Source organism: Stomoxys calcitrans, chromosome 3 (assembly GCF_963082655.1).
Source record: "Stomoxys calcitrans chromosome 3, idStoCalc2.1, whole genome shotgun sequence".
In the NCBI taxonomy this organism is placed as follows: domain Eukaryota; kingdom Metazoa; phylum Arthropoda; class Insecta; order Diptera; family Muscidae; genus Stomoxys; species Stomoxys calcitrans.
Genome location: NC_081554.1, coordinates 95429652 through 95456805, shown reverse-complemented (window position 1 = coordinate 95456805; position 27154 = coordinate 95429652). Strand labels below are relative to the sequence as shown.

The window sequence follows — 27154 nt, the reverse complement described above, 5'->3', positions numbered from 1 at the left end:
GTAATTCTTTTTGGCACATATTGTGCATAATGTTCATATCCATTTTTCTTGTTTTGGGGTCCATTTTTGATTTTTTATTTTATTATTTTCAGTTTTTTTGCCAGAACTCAAATGATCAATAATAAACCGTTACAGTAAGCGGGAGAAAATAGAGCTGGGCAAATAATATGAGACGACGACAAAGTTTTCAAATAAAAAACGGCGTCAGATGCTTAGGCTCCTATTACACGATCACTCACATTGTGCAATTATAGAAGGTAGCGTCACTTGTCCGATTAAACCTAAATTGAAGTCAGTTGAAAACCATGAGAGAAATCACTGTACAAAATTTTAACCCAATCCAATGAAAATTGTTCAAGTAAAATCGGATGATTGAATAATAAAGCTAAAGCTGGATATGGGCCGCTCCGAACGATACTTGAATTACTCAGCACGAAGGATGGTTAAAAAATGAATGATTGCGATTCATTCAGTATCGGCTCGATAAATATGTCGAAATATTGATCTGAGACCAATATTGATCTTGACATTCTAAGTCGATTTAGCCCTGTCCGTCCGTCTGTCGAAAACATGCCAATTTTCGAAGGTATAAAGCTAGGAACTTAAAATATTGCACGAATATTTCCTATTAGTGTAGGTCGGTTGGGATTGTAAATGGGCTATATCGGTCCATGTTTTGATATAAACCAATCCTGGATCTTGACTCCTTGAGCTTCTGAGGGCGATATATATATGATATAGATGCCATATAAACCGATCTCGGATCTTGACTCCTTGAGCCGTTAGGGGGCACAATTATTATCCGATTTGGCTGAAATTTTGCATGAAGTATTTTGTTAGGACTTCCAACAAGTGTGCTTACTATGGTCTAAATCGGTTCATAGTCCGATATAGCTCCCATGTAAACTGTTCTCGGATCATGACTTCTTAAGGCATTAGAGGGCACAATTATTATCCGATTTGTCTGAAATTTTGCATGAAGTGTTTGTTATGACTTCCAACAACTGTGCCAAGGCGGATTTATAAAGGTGGACTTACACGAACTGCAGTTAACAGCCGGCCGGGTTTAACGGTATCAAGATTGTTTACATTCTCTTTGTTGTTATTTTCTTTCTCGCATATATATTCTGTATATTCTGCTCATTTGCCCACACGTATACACACACGCACGCAAATTTGTTTGGCAAAACGCTGATCAGCTTGATGACAAGATGGCAGATTCCACCATATGATTTGAGGTTGTTGTACAAATGAGACCACCATTGCTTGTTTCACCATGCAACTGTGCCAAGTATAGCCTAAATCGGTTTATAACCTGATATAGCTCCCATATATACCTATCTCCCGATTATATGGGGTGATTTTTAAGAGCTGTAGGAAAGTTTTTCAAAAACAAAAATAAAATTCAGAAAACTTCATGAAATCTTTATTTGAATCGATAGTACGGTCCATATGTTGACCGTGACTGCGCCTCAAATTGTCCATCCGCTTAGTCCAATTTTGCCATATTCTTCCAACATTTCGGCCGGTATCTCACGAATAAATGCTTCAATGTTATCTTCCAATGCGTCAATTGAAGCGCGCTTGTCTGTACAGACCAAGATATATTCATTTAGTGGCCGTTGCCCAACAATAAAATATTGGGTGCACTATCTGTCAAACTCATTGAATAATGCAACTCTGATTTTTTGTATGTCACTAGTTCGCGCCATTTTTCGTTGCTTCTGAATGGTACGGTTCTTAATTATAATAACCACACACAACCAAAAATCGTTGACAGATAGGGCACTCGCGAGAAAAAATTGTACTCAGCTGTTTACGGTACACTACCTGGTAATTATGTCATGGTACATACAAAAAAATATTTTCATTTACAGGTAGTGGCAGTTGCCCAACAACAAAATATTGAGTGCACTATCTGTCGAAATCAGTGATTAGTGCGACTCTGACTTTGTGTATGTTACTAGTTGTGTTCGGGATCTCAAATATTTGTGCAAATTTGCATACATTTGCGTACATTATTTGCTAGCAGAGGAGAGCGCGAGAGAGAGCAAATTTTGACAGTTCGAAAGTAGAGAACCTGCAAATTTCTACTGGGAATTTTTTGACAGCAGAAACTTGCAACTTTGAAAAGATGTTTTGTAAAGGTCAGCTGTTTTATGAAAAGCAGCTGTAAGCAGAGGTAAGTAAACTTTTATTTGCTTCAGATTCAAGGTAGCCAGTGTTCAAATGCAGAAAACTCGCCAAATGATGTAATTTTACCTCAAGTCGGTTATTATACATTGGAAGGTGAGTGTAAAATTATATATTAATTTTCAGGTAGTGACAGTCGCCCAACAACAAAATATCTGTCAAAATCAGTGATGAGTGTAACTCTGATTTGAGTATATTACTAGTTCCCGCCATTTTTCGGTGTTAAGCTGAGTATTCTGTTCCGTTTTTCGAGCGGATTGCTGTCAAAATCCACATAAAAAAATGTTGGCGAAACGTTGGTTGAAAATCGGCGGAAAAGTAGTACTCTGTTTATAGTGAGGAAAATGGCAAAAAAAAACTATTAAAGGGGCAACACTTGAAACTATTACCGGCATTATTTTTGTTTGTTTCATTGGTTTCAATGGCTCGTATTTCTTTATTTATTTGAGAAACAATATATAAAATAGATAAAATAATAAGTGCAGATAAAGAAACGTGTTTTGGTATGAAAACGAAAACATTTGATTGCTGTCAAATTTCGCTTTCGAAACAATAACAAATTGCAGTGGCTATTTCGAAAACAGATTAAAATACCAAACCTTAATGTGTGTTATTGTTCTTAACTATAATACACACACAACCAAAACTCGTTGACAAATAGTGCACTTCGCGAGAAAAAATTTTACTCCAATGTTTACGATACACTACCTGGTAATTATGTCATGATTTCCTCATTACTTATGGTAAAATTTTAATAAAATTGTTATTTTATCATTGTTGTTTGTGTAGTGTTTCATAGATAGTTTAGTACCAGTAGTAGTACCATAGTACCAGCCATAACATGCATTGATAAATTGATTGGTGCTATATTAATTTAAATATGTAAATGACAACATTTTGGCCCAGGATGCGCTTATAACATGAGGTCATGCGAACAGCTGAGTACAATTTTTTATTTTTTTTTTTTTGATTTTGCAATTAATCTAAACGTCAAAGGATTGATAACACAGCTGTGATTTTTTTCTAAAATCTTAAAAAGATGTTCTATGTAATCCGATATCCCACACATAAAAGCTGGTACTATATTCGCTTTTCGCGATATTTTTTCCCGAACAGCTGAGTACAATTTTTTATTTTTTTTTTTTTTTGATTTTGCAATTAATCTAAACGTCAAAGGATTGATAACACAGCTGTGATTTTTTTCTAAAATCTTAAAAAGATGTTCTATGTAATCCGATATCCCACACATAAAAGCTGGTACTATATTCGCTTTTCGCGATATTTTTTCCCGATTAGTTTTTAGATACAAGATTTAAAGCAAACAAAACTTGCTGATTTCATTCAGTAGGACATTCCCTTATTACTTATGGCAAAATTTTAATAAAATTGCTATTTTATCATTGATATTTGTGCAGTGTTTCAAAAAAGTAATCGCGAAAAAATGGATTTCCAACGGTGAAGAACAAACATAGTACATCCATAGGCAACAAAACAGTGTTATAATAACGAAAATACATAAATAAAACACATTTGAAGAAGATAAGTTGTAAAACAAGGTTTATTTCTAAAACCACTTTGACATTTCAATTTACGGCATTTGGCACTCAAGGTAGTTTGGGGTAAATTTTTGTTGTTGTGCTAATGACTCTACCTCTTAATTGTACCATGCTTTTGGCCAAAGAAACCCAAAAAAAAACAAATGTGGTATGTCAAACCATCAAAAGAACGATTTAGGGAAATATTTGCCCCCAAAAAAGTGCTACTAGCCTATGCTTATGAAAAAATTGTCATAACAATATTATCTTATCATTGAGATTTTTGTAGTGATTCAAAAAAGTAGCTGTGTAAAAGGCTCTATCACATTACATGTTCTTAACTTATGACATGCCACTTTTTATGTATCATTAGTATTTCTGTGTGTCAAAATTGCCAATTTACATGCAATCCATCATTTTTGCTATCACACTAGTACGCTCTTTTTGTAAGACAACCTAATAATGTGAGCAAAAGCTGATTTTTTGTGGCTACAAATTCTTAAAGTTGTGAAAACCATTTAATTTGGGCTTACTTTCATTCAACTTACAACAAAAACAGAAGATTTCTTTGTTTTTTTTTTTCAGAATGAATATAGCACCGCTCTAATCGAAAAAAATAACGGTACTATTTTGATTAAAAATGCCAAATTCATAATTACCAGGTAGCGTACCGTAAACGGCTGAGTACAATATTTTCTCATTGGGCAACTGCCACTACCTGTAAATGAATATAACTTGGTAAAATCGTCACTTCTGGCAGCCCTGTGTGTACTACTATGAAATTGTAACGGCTACAAATTGTGCTGACTCTGAACTTTGCATCTCAACGACACATCTTGAGCAAGAAGAAAATCCAGAGGCTATTAATAAAAATCCAGAGGAAACTGTTAATTAAAAAGCAAAGCAACAACAAAGTAAATTAACACAAGTTACTGTGGCTACATGTGTGAAGTATAGAAGTAACATTTACGTCAACTTAATATAAGAGCTGATCCGAACAAGATGACACTGAAAAAGGAATTACGTCTGCTAGCAAAACCTTATTATTGGGTGAATATTATAATGGCCCTGTCCTATTTAATTTCTAAGAAGACTATACCGGTATGCTCAAGAATTTTCAAACACCTTGAAGAAATGTGTGAGCTGGACAGCAGAGAAACAGAGATACTCTTCTTTTTGTTAATAATCATAATGATACGGTCAAGAAAGACGGGCAGTGTCACCATGGTCAATTATTTGTCTTCATCGTTTTTATACACCAAAGTAGCTAATGCCATACTATGGGCCTACAGTGACTTTCGTTATGGCCTCGGCTTCCTATTACTGTGTGTTCTGGTCGGCATGATTTTACCAGAACCCTCGTACAAAGGACCAGAGCACATTACATACTTCCGAACAGCGCAAACATTTGAGGATGAGATGAACAGAGATAAACGAATTAATTGGTTGATTTGCTTTTACACAGTATGGAACCCCAGCTGTGTTAACTTTGCTCCGGTATTTGCTGAGTTGTCGGCGGAATACAATCTGGACAATCTGAAGTTTGGCAAAGTAGATATAGGCCGTTTCCCTGAAATTGCACAAAAATATCGTGTATCTGATAGCAGTTTTTCAAGGCAACTGCCCACGGTTATATTATTCCAGAATGGCAAAGAAGTCGAGCGACGTCCTATGGCCGACACCAAGGGTAAACTGCAGAAATTCTTCTTTTCATCAGACAATGTGCGAGCAGCTTTTGGTTTAAACAATTTGTACAAGCAGTGCGTAGAGAATCCAATAAAACAATCAAAGCAACAACAACAAATAGCGGCCAATGCTAAAAAGTCAAACTAGACAGCGAGCCAGTGACGACAATTTGGGTATATACACGTCAACATAAACTTCGCAAGCCTTGATTTTATTCGCTCGATAAGATGAGCCACTTAACTGATATCTTATTTGATTTGTCATGCCCACCCGCAAACGCCCCAGAGATACCACCACTGCAATCACTTGTTAAGTTATTCGTATTACTAATTTCGAATAGAACGTGTTATTTACGATTTTACGTTCTCAAAGTCATATGTTGTTTTTGTTATTTTATTTATGTATAAATACAATTGTAATTATAATTATTTATTTTTAAACTCTTGCGTTTATATGCATTTTTACATTTCTAAATTTTAGTGAATACACATTTGTTTTTTTGTTTTTTTTTTGTTTATTTCATAAATACGAAGCATTTATTTTCGTAATGGGCCTTATTTTGTATATCGAATTTGAATATTCGGCAATGGCTACAGAAAATACGAATTTATATTTCGTCGGTTTTATGTTGTAGTTTGATTATATTATATTTTGTATAGCAGACGTTACTTGCAAGCATTATATAAAAACTGTTGCACATATTACCGACGAAGTATAAAATTAGTCGAAAATTTGACAACGCCATATATAATGGGGTGAATGTAATCCATTGGATTTCTATCTAATATTGATTTTATTAGACTTATGCGTAGATACATATGTTTTGCTTTAGTGTTTTTCTTTTGCTTATTATGTTCTAAATAAAATAGGTACAAATTTGAATGTCTGGACTTTTAATGGAAAAGGGAATTAAATGACTCAAGCTAGTACAACACGGCCTAATTTAATACACAACACTACTTTTTAACACCTTGTACAAGTATAATAGAAGAAACAAAACATACCTTCCCCCTGATTCTTTGATTGCAGATTTCCTTTTACCAAAGCCTAATTTATTGTTTTTTTTTTTTTTTTTTTTAACTTAAACTTGTTTTTTTATTATTTGATTAAATGTTCGCCAATCATTTCTAAAATCGAATACATTGGAAAATGTAACAAATTTTAATACAGAAAAAAATGGACATAAAAATCCTAGACTCTTGAGAACTTGACTATTGGGGCTAGAGGAAAGTTTCCCGGTACTCTTAAAGATATACTTAAGGAAACTATGTGCGGAGAAGTGGCGCCTACTGGCTGGTACTATGTTCAATTTTCACCATTGGAACCCCGTTTTTTCACGATTACTTTTTTAAAACATTTAGAAAATAACAATGATAAAAAACAATTTTATTGAAATTTTACCTTAAGTATTGAGGGAATGTTCTAATGAATGAATCAGCAAGTCTTCTTGCTTTCAAATGTATTATCTAAAAAAAGTAATCGGGGAAAATATCGCAAATAGCGAATATAGTACCAGCCTTAACACGGAAGTTGTTCTTTTCAGCAGGAGATACAAGGTATCTAAGATGGAAACTGTCTCATTGTCAGGAAAGAAATTTCCATTTCAAACATTTTAGAAAGGAAGAAAGCTGTTGGTGGTTAGAACCTTGTAATGCATTGGCTGTTTATAATGGTATATGGTTTGTAGGCTGGAGGACGGCGTTCCGAAATTCCACCTACTGTTCAATAATCAGACGCATCCACTGGACGGAATACATGTGCATCACGGCCGCTTTGAGGACGACACCATACGATGCACTGAATTTAATGCTTAACATAATGCCTCTGGAAATTGTGTTTAGACAAATTTCTCCTTGGTCATGTGGTGGCTACGGTCAATGTGTTATCCTTGAAACAATGCCAAACGTTTCAGGCAGTGTGGACTACATATTGTTTGAATCGATATTTGATGAAAAGTATAACACTACATCAGATAAAGCCGATTGGAACTGTAATATCCCTAGTAACAGAAGCTATAAAGACTTATACGGATGATTGAAGACTGGACGACTGTTTGGTCTTTGATGTTTATTATGAATAACTGGAAGTGTGAATCAAGCATAGCCCTCGCAATGTATTGACGACGCTTGTCTCGTCAGATAGCCAGTCGGAGAATAAATATATTTTCGAACGTATTTCTGAATTCCAAAGCCGACCTTCACTGTCGCAGATCTCTCAACGAAATGACTGGACAGTTTAAAATTCACCTTTTCTGGCTGACTAGCCACAGGCCAGTGGAACTCCGGCACGTAAGCAAAATCTTCAATATAAGGCCCGAATGATCACGAATGACAGATGGTCACAAATGTGGACCAATCTATAGATTGGAGTCGTATTTTTCTTCAAGTCAATAGACTTAAAGACGTCTCCCGTTTTGCTGTCGATGGCTAGAAAAGAGGTCTCAATCAATTTGTCCGTCATGACAGGTCACTGCCTGATCAGAAAACATGATGGTAGACAAAAGCAAAACCTGTTAGGATGTCGTGGAAGGAGAAAAAAGAATATTTGCTGTATACCTGTCCCGAACCGACGAAGTTCCACTTTAGATTCTTATTTCTTCCTGAGGATTTGATATATGTACTTCGAAATATCGGAACAAATCAATATTTCAGGATTCATTGACCCCGACGGTGGGCAGACCCCTCAGGTTAGGTTGAAAAGAGGGTGCAGATATTAATCCGCCCCGTGCTACTATGGACATACACCTAAGCCAGTAATCCGCTTGTTGTGCGCTCTTAAAACTATTGGGTTGCCCAAAAAGTAATTGCGGATTTTTCATATAGTCGGCGTTGACAAATTTTTTCACAGCTTGTGACTCTGTAATTGCATTCTTTCTTCTGTCAGTTATCAGCTGTTACTTTTAGCTTGCTTTAGAAAAAAAGTGTAAAAAAGTATATTTGATTAAAGTTCATTCTAAGTTTTATTAAAAATGCATTAACTTTCTTTTAAAAAATCTGCAATTACTTTTTGGGCAACCCAATATAAAGTAACATCTAAAAAGAAAATTTTAAATTAGGAATCTGTGCTACTTACAAAATCCTTAATTGTTTTCATTACCACTCCCCTAAGTTGGTTCATGCCTGGTATTGTGTCTCCACCTATGTGCCGGTATCTGTTAGATGCGAAAGCCGGGCAATGACAAAGGAAACGTCTCATCATCTTCCCCGCATGCCCTACACATGCTTTCACTTACCGCACCGATTTTACGTAAGTGTGCTCGTAGTCCTATGTGTCGTGTTAGCTATACCCCCAATAGCTATACTGACCTCCTTTTTACTTCCTTTTAGTAATAGCCTCGTTTTCTCACGATCTGGTCCCCCCGTAGGATTTTCGCCGTCCTACCGATCGTCTTGCTGTTCCACAATGTCGCATGCGCATTCGTCGCCCACTCCCATAACTCGGACTGCGTCGACCGGAAAAGCTTCTGGCCTTTCAGTAGTGCAACTCTGATTTTGAGTAGTTCGCGCCATATTTCGTATTTGTGTGTGTTAAGGCTCTTAACTATAATGCACACACACAACCGAATGTTATGAAAACTCGTTGACAGATAGTGTACTCCGCGAGAAAAAATTGTACTCAGCTGTTTGCGGTACACTACAGTAAATGAATTTATCTTGGTTAGAAAGGCCAAACATGTATTCATTTGTCATATTAAATTTTTCGTACGTATCACACGATGTGAACAACTTTCAGAGTTTCTGTTTTTGAAATTACATATGACATGTCTTATCGTCTAATGGGAACTTTTCAGGTGGAGTAGTAAGAACCATAAACACACAAACAACGAAAATGGCGCGAACTGTTAGCAGACACAAAATCAAAGTTGCACTAATCTAAAAAAAGTAATCGGGGAAAATATCGCAAATAGCGAATATAGTACCAGCCTTAACACGGATGTTCTTCTTTTTAGCAGGAGATACAAGGTATCTAAGATGGCAACTGTCTCATTGTCAGGAAAGAAATTTCCATTTCAAACATTTTAGAAAGGAAGAAAACTGTTGGTGGTTAGAACCTTGTAATGCATTGGCTGTATATAATGGTATATGGTTTGTAGGCTGGAGGACGGCGTTCCGAAATTCCACCTACTGTTCAATACTCAGACGCATCCACTGGACGGAATACATGTGCATCACGGCCGCTTTGAGGACGACAGCATACGATGCACTGAATTTAATGCTTAACATAATGCCTCTGGAAATTGTGTTTAGACAAATTTCTCCTTGGTCATGTGGTGGCTACGGTCAATGTGTTATCCTTGAAACAATGCCAAACGTTTCAGGCAGTGTGGACTACATATTGTTTGAATCGATATTTGATGAAAAGTATAACACTACATCAGATAAAGCCGATTGGAACTGTAATATCCCTAGTAATAGAAGTTATAAAGACTTATACGGATGGTTGCAGACTGGACGACTGTTTGGTCTTTGATGTTTACTATGAATAACTGGAAGTGTGAATCAAGCATAGCCCTCGCAATGTATTGACGACGCTTGTCTCGTCAGATAGCCAGTCGGAAAATAAATATATTTTCGAACGTATTTCTGAATTCCAAAGCCGACCTTCACTGTCGCAGATCTCTCAACGAAATGACTGGACAGTTTAAAATTCACCTTTTCTGGCTGACTAGCCACAGGCCAGTGGAACTCCGGCACGTAAGCTAAATCTTCAATATAAGGCCCGAATGATCACGAATGACAGATGGTCACAAATGTGGACCAATCTATAGATTGGAGTCGTATTTTTCTTCAAGTCAATAGACTTAAAGACGCCTCCCGTTTTGCTGTCGATGGCTAGAAAAGAGGTCTCAGTCAATTTGTCCGTCATGACAGGTCACTGCCCGATCAGAAAACATGATGATAGACAAAAGCAAAAGCTGTTAGGATGTCGAGGAAGGAGAAAAAAGAATATTTGCTGTATACCTGTCCCGAACTGACACTGAACTGTGCGCTCTTAAAACTATTGGGTTGCCCAAAAAGTAATTGCGGATTTTTCATATAGTCGGCGTTAACAAATTTTTTCACAGCTTGTGACTCTGTAATTGCATTCTTTCTTCTGTCAGTTATCAGCTGTTACTTTTAGCTTGCTTTAAAAAAAAAGTGTAAAAAAGTATATTTGATTAAAGTTCATTCTAAGTTTTATTAAAAATGCATTAACTTTCTTTTAAAAAATCCGCAATTACTTTTTGGGCAACCCAATATAAAGTAACATCTAAAAAGAAAATTTTAAATTAGGAATTCCGTGCTACTTACAAAATCCTTAATTGTTTTCATTACCACTCCCCTAAGTTGGTTCATGCCTGGTATTGTGTCTCCACCTATGTGCCGGTATCTGTAAGATGTGAAAGCTGGGCAATTTTACGTAAGTGAGCTCGTAGTCCTATGTGCCGTGTTAGCTATACCCCCAATAGCTATACTGACCTCCTTTTTACTTCCTTTTAGTAATAGCCTCGTTTCCTCACGATCTGGGATTTTCGCCGTCCTACCGATCGTCTTGCTGTTCCACAATGTCGCATGCGCATTCGTCGCCCACTCCCATAACTCGGACTGCGTCGACCGGAAAAGCTTCTGGCCTTTCAGTAGTACAACTCTGATTTTGAGTATGTTGTTGGTTCGCGCCATATTTCGTATTTGTGTGTGTTAAGGCTCTTAACTATAATGCACACACACAACCGAATGTTATGAAAACTCGTTGACAGATAGTGTACTCCGCGAGAAAAAATTGTACTCAGCTGTTTGCGGTACACTACAGTAAATGAATTTATCTTGGTTAGAAAGGCCAAACATGTATTCATTTGTCATATTAAATTTTTCGTACGTATCACACGATGTGAACAACTTTCAGAGTTTCTGTTTTTGAACATACATAGGACATGTGTTATCGTCTAATGGGAACTTTTCAGGTGGAGTAGTAAGAACCATAAACACACAAACAACGAAAATGGCGCGAACTGTTAGCAAACACAAAATCAAAGTTGCACTAATCTCTGATCTTGACAGATAGCGCACTCAAAATTTTGTTGGGAAATTGCTCCTACCTGTAAATTAATATATTTTGCTTGTAAAAGAATATATATTAAGAACAACTTAAGGCTGGTACTATATTCGTTTTCAACAGTTGAAAACACACATTTTTCACGGTTACTATTTTGAAACACAACAACAATCTCAATGAAAACATAATACTTTTATGAATATCTTTTCATAAGTTATGAGGGAATGTTCTACTGAATTAAATCAGCAACTTTTCTGCCTTCAAAATCTATTATCTATAAAAAGTTATCAAGAAAGAATGTCGCGAATATGGTACTAGCCAATTGTTGCAAATCAAATCTATTTATTGGACGACAAATATTTAAAGTTTATGATAGACTATTGCTCTGCGCCATCTTACGTTGAACAGCTAATATAGTTTCCACATAAACTACAGCCAACTTCACTTTGAAGTGTCAAATTTGCTGTCTCAACTTCCTTTGCTCGCGTGTGTTCTTTCCCTTTACATCAATATGGCTGATCAGGTAAGACGCGAAAAGAGTGCTTCGTTTTTGCGAATTTAAGCAAAGAAATTGTGAAAAAGATGTGTAAATCTTGTCATTCGCTGAAAGTTACGGAAAAGAGCTTTAAAATAAGCCACAGAACACTATAACATCTAAAAAAAATCCTATCAAAATCGATACACAAAATTTAGACGAGGCCAACACCACGAGGGATTGAAAGAATAGTGAAACACGATATTACAGAAAATGAATTAAAGGTTTTGCCAACAAATACATTTGAAGGAATGTAATATAAACTGTGTAAACAAAATATGAATTATACTTCGGCTTGGAAATTTACAACAAAATTTAAAAGAGAATTAATATTTTTTCTTACTTTTTTTAATTTTCCACTTCATACGGTGTTGCCACATTTTGTTTTCGATAATTGCCCTTAGCAAACCGAACGTGCTTATCGCAAACAGTTTTCGGTTCCCGTGGTCCGGCGTAAACCAAACATAAAGAAGAAGCCACGCTTCTATCGCAGTATTGGATTGGGCTTCCGTACCCCGACTGAGGTGAGCTACATGAACAAAAACTTACTAATCTCTTGTTCTTTTCTGTTTGTTCTCTTTGCACGTCGTTTGTTATTCCCCTTTACTCCGCCAAAAAAAAAAAATGATTGTCACAAAATCCACAATTGTTCCCATAAAAACAAATACAAAATTTGCGGCCTGTTATTCTCCTACTAACACATGAATCAACGAATGACCGCATCATCGTTACCGCAATTCCCACTTACTGCCCATGCATCATCATCACCCTACCACCTAACACGCTACCAATCACTTGTTTGCCGCCCCACTCGTTCGTACTCACTGCAATGCATAGCAAACCGAGAAAGCCTTCCAAAAACAGTTCGGCATTAACCTAAACAGAAAGGTTAAGCCTGGTGTTGTCAAAAAGAAGGTCTTGCGCCGCCACCGTGACATCGGTTTGGGTTTTAAAACTCCCCGTGAGGTAAGTAAGTTGAAAGTCATTGCTCTGTTAGGAAACTTTTGCCAAAAACTAACCAATTCATATAATTGTATATGTATGTATGTATAATTTTTTAAGTATTTGTCAATTAAATTGTAGTTATCATGAACAGACATGTCATATGAGCTGTCACTTTCTGTATTGTCTGACTTGTTTTATGTACGTCAAATGCGAATAGACCGCGCTCTAATCATACATATTGTACCTTTTTTTTTATAGATATTTCTTTACATGTATACTCGTTGCAATAGAAGCTTTATTTGCTCGAATAAGTTGCATATTTTTTTCAAAATCCATTTGTCATATTACACAATGTGTAAATTTTTCAAGGTTGCTATTTTTAAAATTGCATATGACATGTCTGATTGTGTAAAAGGAGCTTTAATGAGACGTACAGAATATTTGAACATTATAATATCCATCGTTTAGGAACAAGCCGTAATGACTTTTCCTTGGCAGTTCTAGCCGCAAACTGGCAGAATTTCAAAGTCTGCTCGGACAGATTAAATACATCTCTTGTTGTGAAGGGCAATGTTTAGATTTCTTGAAAGTAGAAATGGAACCTTTGTCTCAATTGTTATATAGATAAGTGATTGATTTTATTCTAACGGTTTTCATTCCTTTGCTGGATCGATTGTATTCAGTTTATGCAAGGTTTCAAGGTTAAAAAAACGTTTTTTTTATTAAAACTTTTAATCCTTTTAATCACTCTAAGAAAGTTATTTCAATTTCAATTGACCCCGAGTAAACAAAATTTATATATGAATTGGTCTATTTTAAGAATAAACATCATCGTCTCTTGCTTCCTTCAGTACTCCTCATTTTTTTTGTTTGTTTTTGCTTACTCTTGGAATGTAGTTATGAATTTGAGTTTCCTCTTACTCTTTGTGTTTGGGTTGCACTCACACCCAACATATCGTTCATGTGTAGACTGTTAAGCCCATAAAAGGAGCATTTTTTTTATCCGATTTGGATGAAATTTAGAACAGCGAGTTTCGGTCCAGATCGGACCATATAGAAGGATCTACCGAAAAAGAGTATTGAGCCCAAAAAGAGCATCATGCGACATCGAAGACATTGTAGACAGTGAGTTTTTGTAGACCTCTTGACTCCTTTGTCGAATATGCTCCAGGTCGCACCATATTTGGAAATAGCTGCCATATAGACCGATCTACCGTAAAAGAGTATTGAGCCCAAAAAGAGCATCATCCGATATCGAAGACATTGTAGACAGTGAGTTCTTGTAGACCTCTACACTCCTTTGTAGAATATGCTCCAGGTCGGACCATATTTGGATATAGCTGCCATATAGATTGATCCCCCGAAATAGAGTATTGTATCCAATTTCGATGAAATTTGAAACTGAGTGAAACGTCAGGCGCTGAAATATATTTTATGGGCAACATTGCTTTTCCTTTAGAGTCTCAAAATGAATTTAAGCAAAACGCGTCCATGGAAAAAAAAAAACATTGGACGAGAAACAATGAACAACCTTAAATTGGCGGAATTTGCAAATGTAATTAAAAATATTTGTACGGGTCGATTTAATACCGTTGCCATCGTTACAGAAATTTTAATTTTTGTATAGACTTGGGGACATTATTTTTTTTAATTTCTCAGTAGTTGAAAATTTCCAACTTTATACTAATTTTTACTTTGTGGTTTTGTCTCCTGGCAACTCAATTGTGGTCGAGTTGCAATCCATAATCGACCCGTTAATATTTTATATTCTGTAGCCATATTACATTTAGAAAATAAAGCTCTCATATATCACATATTACCAATTGTTAATACCAACAATCACATATTGATCAAATTACAAAAAAAAGAATGACAAAATATCTCACGTTTTGAGAATTGGAAACTTTCTTAGTAAAATGTCTAATACTTTAGGTTTACTTACGTAAATATATAATTTGCCCTATAATTTAAGATAAAAAATAGGCATTTCTACTTTAGAAAACTGAAAGAACAAAATTCAGATATTTGTAGCACAAGATATACATATATATAGTCCAAGATATAATTACATCTAAGATCAGGTATCAATTTATCCACGGCCAGATTTAGTTATATGTAGCATCTCTCTTTGAATATAATTATATGTAGAAGATATAATTATATCTGGTCCCATATCCAATTATATCTACTACCAGATATAGTTGTATGAAGCATCAGATATAATTTTATAAGTGGATATGGCAGATCCATTTCGGACTAATTAGATCCAATTTTATGGATTTGACCATTTCAATTTTTTTTTTACTCGTGGAATTAAAAAAGCATTTGTTTTTAATTTGTTGCCTGCAAGATGCATGGGATATAACAATATGAATGGGGAAATGATAGGGTTTAGCCCTATAGAGTGCCAACTTGCTGGCCGTAATTTTCACAAATTTTGCATTTCTATTCACAGATAATTGAGCATATGTTTTTGTTTAGTATTTTTTGATTGAAATCAATTTTGGCGCAAGCAAAACGCGCGACTTTATGCACAGCCAAGACTTCTGTTTAAAAAGTAAAGCATTTGCGTTCTAAGCTACCATAAATTAGTATTGGTTGGAAATTCTATAAATTCTTTTAAATTTTTTCTTAAATTGGCATTTTTTTATTTTAAATATTTTCCTCACAGGCCATTGATGGTAACTACATTGACAAGAAATGCCCTTTCACTGGTAATGTAAGGATCCGTGGTCGCATCTTAACCGGTGCCGTACGTAAGACTAAAATGCAGCGTACCATTGTTATCCGCCGTGATTATTTGCACTTTGTGCGCAAATACAGCCGTTTTGAGAAACGTCACAGAAACATGAGCGTTCATTGTTCCCCCTGCTTCAGGTGAGTAGTTGCATCTTCTTGAACTTTTTACTCAAATCCTATGATGATAAAATCATGACGGTCTTCATAAACATAATTGCTGAAAAGACTTGATAATTAAACCTAAATCTACTGAAAACCTTAAGAAATAATAGCGCATAACTTTTGTAGCCAATTGCCAATACATATATATTTTTTACCTCTATTACAGAGATGTTGAAATCGGCGATATTGTTACCATTGGAGAATGCCGTCCCTTGTCTAAAACTGTTCGCTTCAACGTATTGAAAGTCAGCAAGGGTCAAGGTTCGAAGAAAAACTTCAAAAAGTTTTAAATTTTTCTAAAGAAGATGCTGGTTATAACCAAACTAGTTTGATGTTCAAACTAAATTTTGATTTTACACAAGAAAACAAATAAAACTCGGAAAATCTACAAATTTTTCTTCTTATTTCATTAAAATTTCATGCAGTGAAAATCATCGTGGGATATAGTTTCTGTTTATTTAAAAGGTAATATTCAATCAACTGGCTATATTTGTTTTAATTTCATAAATTTAACTTTTTGTGATGATAAAATCATGACGGTCTTCATAAACATAATTGCTGAAAAGACTTGATAACTAAACATATTTCACTGACAATTAATACAAGCTTAGCGTTATTCAATACAATTTAAAGGAATTAGATCGTAACTAACCTTTATTTATTTTTTCTTTTCTTGCAGAAGAAGACCCATTTGATTTTGCAAACTTAATGTAGTCGTGCTTATAAGGAAAGGCGTGAGATACACCGTAATCCATTGTATTGCTACGACAAAAAGTAAATGCGAGAGAGAGCAAATAAAAATTTGTTCAGTTCGGCCGGACCAAATCTTGTATACCCTCCGCCATGGATCGCATTTGTGAAGTTCTTTGCACGGGGTCTCTTCAAATGCAGAAACGAAAATAGGGTAGTGGGAGATCAAGTAATAAATCCCATGAATTTTTTTTTATTTGGATAAGTACTATTTGCTCTAGGTGCTAAAGAAGATGGGTTTGTATGGGCAGAAACTCTATTCAGAAGAAAAGTCGGTGTTCAAATTTTCAGCCAAATTGGATAAAAATTGCAGCCTCTAGGGGTCGATGGGTTGATATGGGAACTATATCAAGTTATGAACACATTTAATGAATAATTGGCACTAATATAAGAGGTCATGGGAAAAGTCAATTTGCATAATTTCAACCAAATTGAATAAAGTTTGCAGCATCGAGGGGATCAAGAAGTACATTCTGGCGATCGATTTATCTAGTAGCTATCAGCCCAATTCTGAAAACTCCCTGAGAATAAACTCCCAGGGAATTAATTTTGTTTTTTTTTTTCATTCATTCATTAATTTTTTATTAATCAAACATCGCCCACCCGAGCTTTATATTGATAGATTGGAACATTTTCAGGTTTTTATAATACAAAAATCAATATTAAAATCAAATATAATACCATCACTAAAATAAATAACTAATAAATTTATTGAGTGTAAAAAATTTGTTTTTTTTTTTAAAAAAAACATAGTCTAAGGCACAATTATCCGTTCAAACACCAAGAAAAAGCAGCAAATGTGAGATATCATCAATGATGAAAATTAATTCAATTGAGTTGCCTATAAGAAATGTTGGATTAGCTTAGACTTAAAAGTTTGTTGACATACTGAGATGTTTTTAAGATGAGATGTTTTTTTCCCTCGAATAAAATCCTCCTATTCTGATTGAATGGGGAGAGCACATTTTTGGGAGAGGGAATTTCGAATTTTCGAATACAGCTGTTTTGTTGCAGCTGTTTGATTTTGGCCAATTATTTGACTATTATTTTTTGGAAAAAGAACATAAAATGAAAAAATAAGCAAAAAGAAGTTATAAAGGTTGCTTAAATAGTTTAGAAACATGTTTAGTGTTGCTTTTGTACAGTTTGTCATTTTAATAGTGCACAATTATGGCCTACAGCTTGTCACCATATTTCTGTGTTGTGACAACAACAATCGCTGGCTAAATTAGATGCTTGCAGAGTGGTCTGATAGACAGATTAATTGTGTCGTGTTATCCCTGGTTGCATCCGGGCCACACATCCTGCATGTTGGCCTTTTCCATTGCCAGAAGGAGTTAAGGTGGCTGAATCTTAATATAGAGGTTTGCTTCTACTTCGTCGTCATAAATGCTGTGTTGGTCTGCCTGATACGCCGTTTTATCTAAAGGCCTTTATGGAGCAAGTACTTGAAGATTTAATCGACATTTCCGGGCGGCGGCCGCTTTTCTTGGTGGTTGGGGTTGCTGCTGGACATAGTGCTGCCGAGCGACTTATGGATTTATTCTTACTCCTGTGGAGTAAATGTTGCCAAATGTGGCGCCAAGTATTTTTGAATAATTGCCCACGCACATTTCATTAAGGAACAGGCAGAAGACTTCTTGCACATCATTGAGTGCCGCCCGATTCTACTTTAAGCTCAATGATAAGGGACCTCCTTTAAGTATCCGTCTCGGAGCGGAGTGCCAATAAAATTGAAAAACCTAAGCAAATCTTTGATGGGTACATGACATCTAAACCGGGAGAACCTAAAAAATTTGTACTTGATTTTGATGAAAAAGTGGAAAATAATTTTCATACATTTTAAATTGTTCGTAAATAATAAAAAGTGGCACCATTTTTTCAAAAAAAAAAGCATTAAAATTCACAATTTTTTATCTTAGCTCCCTTTTATTTGTTTGGGGGAATTTTTCCCAATTTTTACCGTCTCATTCTCCCTTTTATATCGATTCAGAATAGCTACTTTTTCCCTGGGAGATATTTCCCTTTTTCGGAGTTTGTTTAGAATAAGGGAAAAGGGATTAGGGAAGAAACTCCCAGTAAATTGTTATTCAGAATAGGGGAAAAGGGAGTAGGGAATAAACGCTCTGGGAATTGTTATTCAGAATAGGGCTGAATATTTTAAATCCGTTGTGATGCCACAGTAGCGACAGACCAAGGCTTCTGGCGGGAATTGAACCCACGACCCCTGCACTGGTAATCCAAGCATGCTACCAACTCGGCTACCGGGCGCCCATTTGGACCATTCTTGGCACGGATATTGGAAGTTATTTTAAACCTAATGTGCAAAATTTCATCTTAACAGGATGATAATTGGCAAATCATACATATTAACATGAGGTTGATTACAATCCACACCTTCATTTCAACCTTACCTAGCCCAGCAATTTCAATTGGGGGTTATTCTAAAAGAACTCCATTTATGTAATACTTCCAAAGTGATACAATTTTTTCTCATTCTACATCTTTGGAAGGAATATTGAATAGCATTGCATATGCTATGTTAAACGCAACCTGGGAATCCCAATCGAGAGAAGTTCTGAATTAAATAAATTGTTTGATGTTTCAAAGCGACATATCCTCAGTTTTGTGTTAAATGATCAAATAGTTAATGGTTAAAGCTTTTAACTGATTAACCCCTTTAAAACAAATAACGAATTTAGTATTTTAACCTTTTTGAATACAATTTTGATCGCACTTCTTTGTGATTTATTTCTGTAGCATTTATTTTATGCAAGGTGCTCGTTAAGGATTTAAATATTATAGGAAACAATTCAGTAAATATTTTGCATGGTCACTTAGAACCTTGGTTTAAAATTGACTGGATTCTTGTTAAAGCGTGGGCGTAACATGTTTTTTGGATCTTCGTATTCTTTTCCGGTCTGGCCTAATATGATGTGTTCGGCTAATTTCATATCTTTTCCGAGAGGAGTAGACTTTGCTTCTGCTACATCTATAATACGAGGATTTTTGCGCCATTTGTACCACCAGTACTCAAATACCAGTGTTATGCAAGCCATTCCAATCCCAACGAAAATCACTATAAATACGCCTCCGATATTTTCAATGGAAATACCATCTGACTGGTTTTCAGATTTATGGCATTTGTCCTCTATATCGTCATGTTTCCACCATTTGTCCTTGATTTTTTCCAATTGCCTTTTGTTTAGCAACGTTAAAATGCTGAAATTTGATAAAATAAAATTACCTCATTTATATTTTATAACTTTCATTGTCAGTTTAACAACTTTAGGTCAGAAAGCTCATTGGGATTATCTAATATCCCTGGGGTGCAAAACTCGACCTGGTGAGAAAGATGGACAACCCAACTCAAAAAGGCGACTATCTTCATCATGTGACAGATCGCATGGTAGGCTTTTTGAACATGCAAAACCAAGGTTTGGTCGCGGAGAAATGGGGTATAGAAGCAGGATGAAACTCTGCTTATGGTGGGCATTAATCAAGTCACCGTGACAGGTTTGGCTAAGACGAAAGCCATGGAGTACTACTAGATTGGGAAGGCAAATCAATCACCAGGCAGTTTAGTGGCAGGAGATTCAATACACAGGGGGACGATGGCGATGACCATCACCGACTTTCTCAATAATGGGAAGACTAGGATAAGCAATGACCCTAATATTAAAACATCACGCAGTGCAGAGACGAGAGACTCGGCACAGCCTAAAGAACTGGGACTCTACGATGGAACCATCACCGACCTTCTCAAGTGACAGGAAACTCAATGCAGCCTAACGAGCAGGGAACTCACGACGATGAGACCATCACACTCTCCCAAGAAGCCTATTTACTTAAAATTTGGAAGCCTTGGATAGGCAAAGATCCTAATATCGGAACATCAGGGAGTGCGGGGACGGGGAGACTCAATACAACCTAAAGATTCAGAAAACTAGGATAGGCAAAGATGAGATCTTCATTCACTCCCAAGAAGTACAATTACTGGAGGAGGAATGATTGAGGTCATCCACCTATACCGAGGAGAAGGAGGCCGACTATCTGGCGCCCCATCTGGTCACTATTTTCAAAGCCTGCCTAGGACTTGCGTACACTCCGAAAGCCTGGCAGGTGGCAAGGGTAGTATTCGTACCTAAACCCGGCGAGGCAAGTTCTGCGACACCAAAGGCCTACAGATCTATAAGCCTTACGTCCTTCCTACTCAAAACCATGGAACGTATTGTGGATATCATTATAAAGAGTAGGACATCCAGCAAACTGCTCAAATATAAACAGCATGCCTATGCCAAGGGAAGGCCGGTGGAGACTGCCCTGCACGAGGATGTGCATAAAATAAAAGAATCCTTACATGCCACGACGTACGCATTGGCTGTATGTATTGACATCGGGGGCGTGTTCAACAATGTGCGGACCGACACACAGATGCAATCCTTAGAGTAGTACCGGGTGTATCGAGTCCTTAGAGACTGAATAAACCATATGCTAAGAAACGGGTGGATAAACTGGGTGGCCACCACAAATAAGAGGACGATGTTATAATTCTTCTAAAAGGTAAGGATCCGAATCAGCTACGTAGATGTGCAGAAAGGCTCTTGTAGATGGCATACGTCTGGGCTAGCTCTAGAGGTCTCAATGATAACCCAGAGAATACCGAAATCTGCCTGTTCATGAGGAAAACGAAGGTGGGCCATTTTGACGCACCATGTATCCTCAACAGAACGATTTCGATATCTGACAAGGTCAAATACTTAGAAGTGATCTTGGACAGGAAACTGCATTAGAAGTCTCTTGTTCAGGAGCGTATTTAGAAGGCTCACAGATGTTAGGTACTAAGCTAATGACCCCTAGGCCCGAAATGGGGCTTAAATCCGAGGATATTCCACAGGCTCTACAGGAGCGTGAACGGACCAATACTTGCGTCTCAGTAGTTGGTGCTCAGCAATAGAGAAAAAGTTCAGTGTAAGGTTAATACAACAGGTTCAAAGAACATGTTGTCTTGCCATAGGTGGAGCGATGAGGCTCTAGCTCACTAGGGAACTGGCGACTATTCTATATATCCGACCCATAGACATACAGATTAAGTGTGAGGCAGCAACTGCGGCTATGAGACTTAAGACGATGAGAGAGTGGATAGAGCATAGCAGCAGGTCATAGCATCCGGTATAATCGAGGCGACGATGCCAAACCTGGAAGGAATGTAAGGGGTTTCCGATGGGATACCTGAGACCACACTCGAGGTCGAGTGCGAGACAATGCTGCCAGTGGCACAGTCTTGGATTGAGAGAACTCTGGTATTGCCATTGGGAACATCATGCTACACACATAGATCACAGCTAAAGCACAGAGTGGGGCTGGGAGTCTACATTGAGAACCCAGGAAATGATATCTGTTTTCGACTGCCTGACCATAATATGGTCCTGCAGGCGGAGATTAGGGTTATCACGGAATGCATGAGGTGGTGTGGTGATAATGTGAGAACTACGAGTGTCATTATCTTTTCGGAAAGTAAACTGGTCATAAGGCCAATAACAGCCAAGGCGGTAAGGTCTCAAACAGTCTTTGAGTGACATAAGGAGATTAACGTCTTCTCTGTGGATGGCACAATCCGGGCTATAGCGGAGTAAGGGGGAATTAAACACCAGACGATTTGGCAGTGAAGGCCAGAGGACTATCGTCAGTAAACTTGGTTATCCCCAGGCTTTTCGGGTCGATAAAGTCCGAGATAAGGGTGTGGTCGACGAACGCGGTGGAACAGCGAAATGGTCAGTAGGAAGACGAATATCCTATGGGGAGATCCGGATCGTGAGAAGATGAGGTTATTGCTGAAAGGAAGTTAGAAGGAGGACATTATAGCTTTCCGTATCATAACGGGACACATAGGGGTACGATTTCATTATAAAAAATTAGTGTAGCAAGGGATGGCATGTTTAGGGCATATGGTGGAGCATTTCCTATATCATTGACACAAGCAGTTAGGCGGGGACACAATGCCAGACATGAACCAACTTATGATTATGATATCGTAAACAATTGGGGATTGTGTAAGTAGTACTGAATTCCTGACTTAGATTTTTTTTTCAAGGCTACTTTTTAGCGTTTATGTTCATAGTGGCGTGGGGCGAATTAATGTTAGCACCCTCTTTTCAACCTAATAACTTTAGGACTTGTAGTAGTAGTGGTAGTACTAACGCATTATTGAATTGATCTTTGAGATGGGAGCCTTGTTGCACAGCAATGGCATATGGTTTTCGTGAAAACTCTTCTCCCACCATTTGTAGGTCGCAGTTGGTCATAACAAGATAACGAATATCGGTGGCATCACCTAGAAAAGCAAATCCTGTTGCTGTGGTTGAATTTCGAACTCGCGCCAGTGCTTCATCTAAGGTTGCAGGCAATTTTGTTTCCTGCATAGCTTGCCACATTTTCGTGTATTTGTCACTGACTGGATAATCCCATACGGCTAATTTGGATCTTTCCAAAGGAGTGAGAGAATCATTTAGGGAAAGATCTTTCCAGATTTCATAGAACTTTTGTTCAATATTGGCCATGCGTTCGAAGAAGACCATTGACGAGGAACCATTTAGGGGGGCATATAAAATTTTGTATTGTTTCGATAAATCATCCAAGGACTCAACGGGTGTGTCCAAGCGGGATACGGTCAAGAAAGCAGCTAAGTTAGCCGTATACGAAGCAATTATAATGAAACTAATAAATGATTATAAAAAAAAAATATCAGATTATATAGAAATATTCAAAATCCAGCAACCTACCCAAATAACCACCAAGTTGCAGCTACCAAACGTCCAGATAGATTTTTCGGCGCCTCGCCGCCACCTTGAGGTGTTAGCGACGTCATACAAAACCAGAGGCATTCTTTTAGGTTAAATTCTCGTTTTTCATCATCGTCCTTATATTTTTCTTTATTATTTTGATAACTGTAGGGGCTCCAGCGATCAAAGATCCACATCAGAAAGCTGGTAAAAAAATACGCAGCCATTATACACAGCCAAACATTTGTCTCTAGCACGGTCAGGAACTTGAACAGAGAGCTGGGTGCACTTGGCTTTAGCATCATTATTCCTATACCAACCAGATCGTAATAGGGCACTGTAAAGTCGATTACATTTTCTCGTTCAGCCATAACCGATATTGAGCCCAAACCGATATCTGCTTTCTTGTCTATTAGTTGTTTAATAACACCATCCCATTCTTCATTATCATTCATGTTTCCAAAGTTGCCATCCTCTACCTCTTCAATGGTATACTCGAAATTTACAATACTGGCAATTTCGTCGATCAGATCAATACAATAGCCTTTGAAGCCTTTAGGTGCTGTTTCATCTCTCATTATGAAAGGAGCTTGCTAAAAAAAACAAAATCGACAAACAATCAAATTTCAACATGACCAATATTATCAAACAATTTTAACGAAATGTTAAAAGAGATAAATCAAATAATTTAAGGGAAAACTAGAAACATCTTTTCCTTATTTTATTTGGCTTTAAAGTGATCATTGAAAAAACACAAACATGTCATTGAAGAACATCACTTATAACAAAATCTGTAGTCCGTTTCAAGTTTTAGCTCAATGATAAAGGATCAAAGAGCAACACCACTTAGTGCAGACATTTCCCATGCCTCACAAATGTCGCCAGTATTGGTGTATGGATACAACCACAGTTTTTTTTTTGATTTTTCGTCAGGATCTGAACCGGGCGCTCAGAGTTTTAGACGGACCATGTTGTTCTCCTGAATGAGAAAATTAAATTGTTCAGCCTTTTAAGCGCTGACACGCCAAATATGAAATCAGCCGATATTTATATCAATACTAGCTAAGCCAGATCCGCTCTGCTGCGCAAAAGCGTAACTATATAAATGCCTTTATCTGAATCTCATATGATCTTTACTGGTCTATGAATTCGCTCGCAGAGTTAAGGGTCATTAACGTTTGCTTATTAGATACACTCAGTTATTAAATGTCTTGCTAAGGGGTTGACCCCCAATACCTTTCATTTGAGCCCCACATTGACGTGGTTGGTAAATATGCCCGATTTAGGGGTGTTTTCGGCAGTGGGGTGGTCCCCCAAACACTTGGCTCTGAAAATATATCAGCATCGTGCTCTTCTCTCAAATGTCATTTATTTGAACCGCATATTGCCATTGTCCTCCAAATTGTATATCAAATTCGTTTTCTAATCTCAAATACCTTTCATTTAAACCCCTTATTGTAGAAGTCAGCAAATATAACCGGCCCTAAAAACTATCAATATCGAGATCCACTCCCTTTAAGTCCCAAAATTGTCATGGTGGGCAAATACGTCCTATTCGGCCGTTGTTATGGGGGTGGTACATCCCCTAGGGAGTTGGTCCAGAATGTTGGTATCAGATTCATGGTCTACTCCCAAATACCTTTCATTTGAGCCCCATATTTCCCCTGGTCGGCAAACATGACCGGTTTCGGGGGTCTTTTGGGGGATGGGGCGGCCGTTCAGTGACTTGGCCCTGAAAATATAAAGGGTGATTTTTTTGAGGTTAGGATTTTCATGCATTAGTATTTGACAGATCACGTGGGATTTCAGACATGGTGTCAAAGAGAAAGATGCTCAGTATGCTTTGACATTTCATCATGAATAGACTTACTAACGAGCAACGCTTGCAAATCATTGAATTTTATTACCAAAATCAGTGTTCGGTTCGAAATGTGTTCATTCACCGTAACGTTGCGTCCAACAGCATCTTTGAAAAAATACGGTCCAATGATTCCACCAGCGTACAAACCACACCAAACAGTGCATTTTTCGGGATGCATGGGCAGTTCTTGAACGGCTTCTGGTTGCTCTTCACTCCAAATGCGGCAATTTTGCTTTATTACGTAGCCATTCAACCAGAAATGAGCCTCATCGCTGAACAAAATTTGTCAAAATTTGAACACATTTCGAACCGAACACTGATTTTGGTAATAAAATTCAATGATTTGCAAGCGTTGCTCGTTAGTAAGTCTATTCATGATGAAATGTCAAAGCATACTGAGCATCTTTCTCTTTGACACCATGTCTGAAATCCCACGTGATCTGTCAAATACTAATGCATGAAAATCCTAACCTCAAAAAATCACCCTTTATATCAGATTCGTGTTTTACTCTAAAATATTGGAATGGTCAGCAAATACGTCCTATATGGGTGGTGTTATGGGGGTGGGATGGCGCTTTACACACTTTTTCCCGAATATTGATATCAGATTTGTGCTTTTCTCCCAAAGACCTTTTATTTGAGCCCCATATTGCCATGATCAGTAAATAAGTCCTGTTTGAGGGATGTTTTGCGGAAGGGGTGCACCGCCAGAAACTTGGTCCCACATTTGCACATCAAATTTGTATTTTACTCACAAATACCTCGCATTTGAGTCCCATATTGCCAAGGTCGATAAATATATCCGATTTAGGGAGGTTGGTGTGGTCCCCCAAACCTTAGTCCGATAATTGGATATCAGATACGATTTCTACTCTTAAATACCTTTCATTTGAGTCCCATATTGTCATTATTGGTCTCTATATATATTTGGTAGGTTTTGGGGGTGGGGCTGCCCCCTAAGTACTCCATCCGAAATTTGGATACCAAATTTTTATTTTTAGGTTACTATAAGAGCGCACAAAATTTCGCTTAAATCGCACCACCCATCACCGAGATCTGGCGTTTCTGAAAATTAGGGAAAGGGGGAGGGTCCGCCCCCCTTCAGATATCAAAAAATTTAGTACCATGTTTTCACCACGGGATCATTATGCACCATCTGTGAAAATTTCAAGAAAATCGGTTCAGCCGTTTTTGAGTCTATAAGGAACACACAAACAAAACAAACAAACCGATAAACAAACACAAATTGATTTTTATATATAAGATAAACTTGGAAATAGTGATGTCTCTCCTACAACTTGATCTCTTTTTCCAGTTTTATGAAAATTAATTTCAACACAATTTAAAGTCTTGCTATTTTTTTGTTGGGATATAATCTGACCCTAAGATCTTATATCGTTAACACTACCTTTGTGTAGACTATGTTTGATAAATTTTTTTCTTTATTTAAATGTAGGGTTTTGCAATGACTTTCCGTCACTATAGCATTTTTCAATTGAATAAATGTATCTAACTTAAGTAATTGAAGAGTACTAATACTTAGGTTAGATAACTTAAGTAATAGTAGAGTACTAATCAATCCCATGGCAGCCGGTTGTACGCATCGGTTTGATCCGATGGAATCCTCATCGGCAAGGGCTGCCACCTCAGTGTACTTGTTCGTCTTTTTTCGTCATGGGAGTGCCTTCTCCGTATGCTTCTGGTCCGTGCCGGGATTGAAAAGAACCCCGGACCCTGGTTCTGTTCCGTTTGCCAGAGCCGCCTTCATCATCGGTCAGTGTCGGTGAGGTGTAACCGGTGCTTGGAGTGGGTACATTTCCGATCTTGCTCTGGCCTCACTTTACTACGGGAGTATAGTCATACTGGCTATGTCGCAAGGTGCTGTGCGAACATAGCCAGCAGCGGGTCACAAGCGTCGTCGTCGTCGCCTTCG

The 27154-nt window shown here is 37.3% G+C and overlaps 3 protein-coding genes across 5 annotated transcripts in view; 2 read left to right on the top strand and 1 right to left on the bottom strand.

The window, feature by feature from the left end:
- The first annotated feature begins 4364 nt into the window (after positions 1-4364).
- On the top strand, positions 4365-6296 carry LOC106084869 (thioredoxin-related transmembrane protein 2 homolog). Its single transcript, XM_013248809.2, has one exon. It carries the CDS (start codon positions 4731-4733, stop codon positions 5559-5561), a length of 831 nt encoding a protein of 276 aa, XP_013104263.1. The 5' UTR covers positions 4365-4730; the 3' UTR covers positions 5562-6296.
- Positions 6297-11887: 5591 nt separating this feature from the next.
- On the top strand, positions 11888-16220 carry LOC106084866 (small ribosomal subunit protein uS17). 3 transcript variants are annotated; one of them, XM_013248805.2, is made up of 5 exons: positions 11898-11970; positions 12387-12506; positions 12820-12948; positions 15599-15804; positions 15995-16220. In XM_013248805.2, the coding sequence occupies exons 1-5, from the start codon at positions 11959-11961 to the stop codon at positions 16116-16118; spliced, it is 591 nt and encodes a 196-aa protein (XP_013104259.1). In that variant the 5' UTR covers positions 11898-11958; the 3' UTR covers positions 16119-16220. The 3 variants fall into 3 exon arrangements, with proteins under 3 accessions (XP_013104257.1, XP_013104259.1, XP_013104258.1); XM_013248803.2 differs by lacking the exon at positions 12387-12506 and having other exon boundaries at positions 11888-11970; XM_013248804.2 differs by lacking the exon at positions 12820-12948.
- A 3055-nt stretch (positions 16221-19275) lies between these two features.
- LOC106084855 (ionotropic receptor 25a) overlaps positions 19276-27154 on the bottom strand; it is a 46323-nt gene continuing 38444 nt past the window's right edge. The window contains exons 7-9 of the mRNA XM_013248788.1: positions 23361-23953; positions 22780-23295; positions 19276-19800 (exon numbers count right to left, since the gene is read on the bottom strand). Coding sequence (XP_013104242.1) covers positions 19416-19800; positions 22780-23295; positions 23361-23953 — 1494 coding nt within the window. The 3' untranslated portion in view covers positions 19276-19415. The remainder of the gene's footprint in view (positions 19801-22779; positions 23296-23360; positions 23954-27154) is intronic.